At 30.8% G+C, this 6,690-nt stretch overlaps 1 protein-coding gene and 1 long non-coding RNA gene across 3 annotated transcripts; both read left to right on the forward strand.

Annotated features, from left to right (window-relative positions):
- The first annotated feature begins 480 nt into the window (after positions 1 to 480).
- Positions 481 to 2,299, forward strand: LOC148789186 (uncharacterized). The gene is made up of 3 exons (XR_016064111.1): positions 481 to 560; positions 1,077 to 1,140; positions 2,014 to 2,299. It is a non-coding gene; the product is annotated as an uncharacterized LOC148789186 (long non-coding RNA).
- Positions 2,300 to 4,126: 1,827 nt separating this feature from the next.
- On the forward strand, positions 4,127 to 5,957 carry LOC105155597 (uncharacterized). Of its 2 annotated transcripts, none has more exons than XM_088877358.1 (3): positions 4,127 to 4,283; positions 4,385 to 4,578; positions 5,649 to 5,957. In XM_088877358.1, the coding sequence occupies exons 1-3, from the start codon at positions 4,254 to 4,256 to the stop codon at positions 5,698 to 5,700; spliced, it is 276 nt and encodes a 91-aa protein (XP_088733484.1). In that variant the 5' UTR covers positions 4,127 to 4,253; the 3' UTR covers positions 5,701 to 5,957. The 2 variants fall into 2 exon arrangements, with proteins under 2 accessions (XP_088733484.1, XP_011069793.1); XM_011071491.3 differs by having other exon boundaries at positions 4,128 to 4,283; positions 4,374 to 4,578.
- Positions 5,958 to 6,690: the final 733 nt, after the last annotated feature.

Raw genomic sequence — 6,690 nt, forward strand, 5'->3', positions numbered from 1 at the left:
GCCAACTCCTTAAAGATACAGGACCAAAATTAAGATTAAAAATTACAACTTGGACTACCACATCATCAAATTCACCGAGAGCCTCAACTTAGTTGCTAACATGGCTCATGACATTGACTCCTTGTAACGTCCGTAGAATTTTTCACGTAATTGGGAGACTAATTGGTAATTATTAGAAACTTAAATTTAATTATTAAATAAATTATAGATTGAATTTGGAATATAATAACACTTGAACGGATTAAATTGGAGTTCGTTATAATATTTGGGGCAAATTATAGTAATCAAGAAAATGAAAAGGATATAATTAGTATTTTAAGAAAAGTTTAATTAAATATAAAATAATAATAATGTTTTATGTACATAAATAATTAATATATATATATATATATATATAATGAATGAGGAGAGAGAGAGTTTGAAGTGAGGCGGTGGGTCCTCTTCTTTACTCCATCTCATTTTAAAACACACACACACTCACAAAACACACACACAATGCACACACACACACCTTTATAGAAATTGCAATTTTCTCTCGGACAACAGGAAGAAAAACAGAGGTAAGAAATTGCATTTTAATTTTTATTAATTCATATAATTATATTATTCAATTAGTTCATTTACTAAATGTTGATTATATTGAGCGGTGAACTATTTAATCGAAGTATTTTATGATTTTGACTATTTAAATTAGTGTCGTATTAAATATCACAATTGCTATAAAAATGATATAGTTGGGCAATTAAATTATTTGATTTGTTAGATTTAATTATCCTTATAGTTAATTTATACAATTCCATCGGAATGATTAACCAAATATGTAATTCTATGTATTGTTGCTTAATTAAATTGTATAGCAACGGTAAATTGACAGGAAATTCATAGAAATACTTCGGAAGTTATATTTTAGGAATATTATGTTATTAAAGAGGAAAATGAGGTTTCAATGGTAATATAATTTACGAATGTTATTAAAAATGATAGTTATAAATATGTAAGGGGTTTGATTAAGTGAATTCTTATGAATTATTTGGTAAATTAAATATATTGATTATACGTATTATAATTTATTATAGGACGTGACGACAAGGTAGATGGTTGAGCAGTCCCTCGTAAAATAGAAGTATTTTGGGATATAAGGTAAGTATAGCTAATTGGATTTATATATATATATATATATCTATATGTGTAGTATTGTATATATTATATATATTGGTTTCTTGGATGCGATCATGGACTTGCTTTATATTATTATACGTGGCTTTCGTATATTGATTGTTTACATAATTAGTTGTGGATTATTTGAATATTGGTGAAATTGTTACTATGTGGTATGTGATGGTAATGTAGAGATATGCGGAATATGATTATGTGATAATCATATAATTGATTGTTGATGAAATCTAATTGGGAGTTGTTATTGAGAAAGTGATTATTATAAGGAATAGAATGACGATTGTGAATGAAAATAAAAGATGATGCTTACCTAGTTGGAAACACAGTCAATGGTTTATGAAAATGTGATTGATATTGAGATATGAAAAATGTGAATTAAGCTAGGTACCATGGCGCGTAGGGTACCGGGGTATTCCGGGGCAGCAGGGAATATCCTGTGCTTGTTAGCTACACACTGGGGTGGTGTGGGGGTACCATGTTTGTTGTGATGTCCTGTGCTATATTGCTACACAGCTGAAGTAAAAGAGTGTGGGGATATCACACAACGGGTATCCTGTGCTGTATATGATATGATGATGGCCGGCGAGACCATTGACTGATGTACTCCAGTTAGAGTAAGTGGGGCCCTTAACTAATAAATGATAACGGATGAATATTATGTCATGGATTGATTTACAGTTGTGAGTATGTATTGTTGCTTATACTTGATGTTGCTGTATGACGAATGACTGTTGTCGGTATGACTGTATGTACGTGAATCTTTGTCTGTGTATATATATAGAGAGATCAGCTATATTTATTGAGTAGGCAGCTCATTCCTTGCCACATACTTTTCAGGAGATAGGTCACACTGATTAGCCACATTGGACTTTGAGCGGTGCCATCGTCTTTACTAGGTGGGTCAGCCGTGACTTCTGAAGCCAAAGTTTTTGATTGTTGGGTTGTAAATATTCTGGTCTTTTGTCGGGATTTGTGTTTAAAGTTGTGGTATGATTTTTCTTGAGGTTATGTACATGAGGACATCTAGTGGGGGTAAATTTGAACTTTTGGTGAGATCTAATACCTTTTGTGGTATATATATTATGCTGATAAATTAGAATTTATTTTACGAGTTCAAAGAGAATTACTTATAGAATGAGTTCTGATTAAAGAAAGGATGAAATAGTAATAATTAGATGTAGCGAGTAGGGGGCGCTACAATTCTCCAGCCAAATCATTCGTAAAGGATTAAAATTACTATAAGTTTTAAAATTACAGGACCAAAATGCGAATTTAATTTGAATATATAGTACCAAAATTGCCAACCCCTGACACTACAAAAAAATGGAGAATTTGGTGCGGATAAAACGACTATTCCTAATTGGAAAGATCGCTAGAACTATTAGGAAATAGAATTAGGCCGTTGATGTCATAATTCTCTTATATTCTATCGTTTATTTTTGGAATGGAGAGATCATTACTCAAACCGTTTCAATTTTTGTGTTACAAGTTGTGTTCCTATAGCCGTACCAAAATCGAAAAGATAAAATATTGTAATACATTTTGGAACGGTAGTATAACCATTGGGACGTCCCGTCAATGGCACATGCGTACCATTCCAAAATGCATCCTTTAATTTTACACATAATATTTCTTAAATAAAATTTTCTAATATTTTTATAAATTTCTCGCTTCGTACTATAGAATTTAATTAAACACCAGTACATATAATTAAGTATTTATTTAATAGACCCGATGAAATAAAGTAAATTAATTATTGTAATGATTAAATCTAACAAATTAAGTAATTTAATTGTTCCACTATAATATTTTTAAAGCAAATGGAATGTTTAATTGGTCACTAATAAATAAATAGTTAAAGTCATAAAATTCTCTGATTAAATATTATATCGAATAATATTATATTATTTTAATAAATGCACTAATAAAAAAATATAATTATATGAATTAATAATAATTAAACCAGAAACTTCCATACCTATTTATCTGCACCTCCAAGTGTGTGAATGTTTGTATAAGTTTGCATAATTCTGTTTCTGTGCATGTATAATTAATAGGGGACGCAATTGGGTTGGCAACCAATTGTTCAAATTTTAGTATATTCAAACAATTTAATTGCAATAAAATTTAATTTTTTAGTAATTACTAACTAGTTTGAATTATGTATAAAATTTTATAAACATTTTAGAAAGATATTTTTGAGGTAATTGCAGTATCAGGTATCATTGAAATTTATGAGATAAACAAGGGCTTTACGGAATAATGGAAACAAAAGAAGAAGGAAAAGTCAATCCCAAGAGCACCTGGCCCAACATTCTAATCGAGTCCTAATACAACCTAGTACCGGGCGGCCCTCAAAGAATGTCTGTAAACAATTAAGCATGCTCTAAGTTTAGTGTTGTAAATTTGTTAATCAAATTATTATTTAATCTCATTATATATAGTCTTAATTATTACTCTTTACATTATAAATTTTTGTGTGAGTTAATTTATTGTTTTATTTACTTTTAAATAAAATTATAAATTTAAATAATTATTTAAATTTTATAACAAAAATTAAAACAGACACGTTCCGACCTGATCAAGCCTCAACTGAACCAAACCATAGACTGTGACCAAATTTAAAAATAAAAACAGTTAAAATCTATTTAAAGACGCATAATCAACCCAAAATTCGAAATAAAACAATAACGAATGTCAGAATTTTTTAAGCTGATCTATGCTGGTCCTAAATTAATCCCACCCACCGTGCACCTTGAGACCGTCCGAAACCGGTTTCACACCTTCACTTTTCGGATCAAGACGCCAAACACGGCACCGAGACTGCAATAAATTAAAAACCTGCGTAAACAAGAGGGTTCTCTGGTTTAAAACCACGTTGCTTAACGATTGCCAGCAAAGAAAGTGACTCATCAACTACTTGCTCAGATAAGATTTTGGGCTATGTCAGGAAACGTCCAGAATTCCTGCATCAAAACCCATGATAAAACACTATACATATATGTGTAAAATGAAATAAGCATATACTACTTCAAAACCACCAACAACCTAAACGCCGATGAGTTATAATTACCAGCATGTTCATCAGGGTCCCTACCCTCCACCAGGCAAGCAGTTAATTAATTAATACTCCAGGCACCCTCAATTTTCATATATATATATATATGAATATAATTACATGACACTTAATTTGATAGGTTCTGCGCAGCAACTGCCGGGAGGATACCCTACGGTGGAGCCACCGCCGCCGCCGGGATATACCTGGGAGGGCCATCCTCCGCCGCAACCTCCATTTGGTTATCAGGGCTACTTTAATGAGGAATTCCCTCCGCCGCCGCCGCCACAACACATCTACCACCAGCAGTATGAGGATTCTAACTGTACTTCACTCTTGAAAGGCTGGTATGGAATGCCATGTCTCTCTCTTTTAGCTCTATACATGTATTTTTTTTCAAGTGCTCTTTGAATTTTTTTCATTAAAATCAGGTAGGGTGGAACCAAATCTGGAACACATGGCCTAGTTGGTTATTGTTTTTAAATTCTAAGTTAATCATACGATAAATGTATATTTTGTGTCACGCTGATTCTTTCAATCCGATTTTGATTTTTTTGTATTTGTTACTTTATTAGTTTGTAGAATAAAATAGCTTTTTATTTAGAAAAAAAAAGAAAATAGTAGTTCATATATATGCAGATAATATTATTGAGCATGCATTGAATCTTATGTTAATATTTTGATTTTGTTAATTATATTCATAAAGAATTTTCATTTGACTATTATTTTACCTATATTTTTGTGAATATTGATAGATTCGATTTTCACGGAATCTAATGGTTTGGTTTCTAAATGAGTTGGGTCAATATCTAAATCATGATTTCGAGTTGTCTACGGAATTGCAATATTTGGAGCTATAAAGATATATGAAGAAAATGAGGTACGAATCCTTTTTAAATGTAGGAAAAGTGCAAACAATTTCTTGCGATATAGTAAATGAATAAATTATAATTTTATTTTAAAAAAATAATAATTCAACTTTTTATATTTTTAAAATAGCGATAATTTATTCCCTATATTTTTTAAAATAAAACAATTACCTCCTTACACACAGAGATAAATTGCTTTGTTTTAAGGAGCATAGGAGTAAAATCGCTATTATTTTTTTACAGGGGATAATTTGCTCATTTGTAATATTGTAAGAAAATAAATTGCATTTAAACGTAGATTTGTTTCTAAATTTTTTTTGAAATTTTATTATTTTTCCTAAAGGTTTCTCCCGGTTTTAATCTATGCTATTTACTATTTTATTGAATTGAATGTGTAATTATCAAATTAAATTACAGCAGGACTAAAATTTTGGTTCTCTATAATTATGGGATCAAAAAATTGCATTTTTTTTTATAAAGATTAAACAGATTAGAGCATTTTGGTGAGTTTACTAATTCTATCATGTATATACGTTTGTATGGCGCAGTTTTGCTGCACTTTGTTGCTGTTGCATGTTGGAAGAGTGCTGCTGCTTTTAGCCGAACGGCTATGGCTATGGAGCTTCTCCGTGTTTCTCCTGTCTCGGAGATGGGCCAAAAACGATACCAAACAAAGTGCTACTTTGTTCAGAAAATTTTCATGCTTAATTAGGCCTACTGTCTATCGACCTTTTACAGTATGCGAGCTTAGCTTTGTGCCCAACTCTTTCTTTGTCTGTAGGAGGAATTAAAGCCTTCTGCACTACGTTGGGGTTTGGTGATATTTGAATTAATGTATGACTGGAATATTAGAGCTATTTGGCATGAAAGAATTACTGTAGGAGGGAAGTATTATAGATATTATACTGAAATTCGGAAATATGAGAAATGAGGAAAAAAAATGGGAAATGTATTATTTTAGTTCGAAATTGTTTACTTTTAGTCATTTGGCAGATTTTCGGTCAATTTTACCTTTATACAACTTTTGAAAGACAGTTTTAGTCCATATGCACTCATATGGGTAAAATTGTCCGAAAATCTGCCAGAGAATTAAAAGTAAGCAATTTCGTAAGTTACTGGACCTAAACAGAAATGAGCATAGTTATCAGAGTAAAATTAAAATTAGACATACTTAGCAGACTAAAATAATACTTTTTTCAAAAAAAATATATGAAACTAAAAATAGCAAATTATTCTTGTGTTCTGAAAAAAGAAATAATACATTCCTGATTTAAACCATTGGTAGGAGGTATTTTGCTCATTTTTTGAAATACATAACGTAATTTGCTAATTTTTTTCTTTTTTTATTACTTATTTCACATATTTTAAGAGTAAATTGCATTTTGTCCGATTGAAATCTGGTCGTTGGTCCTCGATCAATTATAGGAAATAAGTTTTAATTCGCCAAGAACACATTGAAGATGTTGGAGTGATACAATAAAATTACGAAAGGTTAAAAAGTTAGAAAAAGCATAATAAAAGAAGGTAGTAGATGGTACTTGAATATATTGATTGTCCCAATTTATAGTTTCTCACCCAATCTGCGGAGCT

The sequence above is a fragment of the Sesamum indicum genome, linkage group LG2, assembly GCF_026168435.1.
Source record: "Sesamum indicum cultivar Baizhima isolate 11 linkage group LG2, ASM2616843v1, whole genome shotgun sequence".
In the NCBI taxonomy this organism is placed as follows: Eukaryota; Viridiplantae; Streptophyta; class Magnoliopsida; order Lamiales; family Pedaliaceae; genus Sesamum; species Sesamum indicum.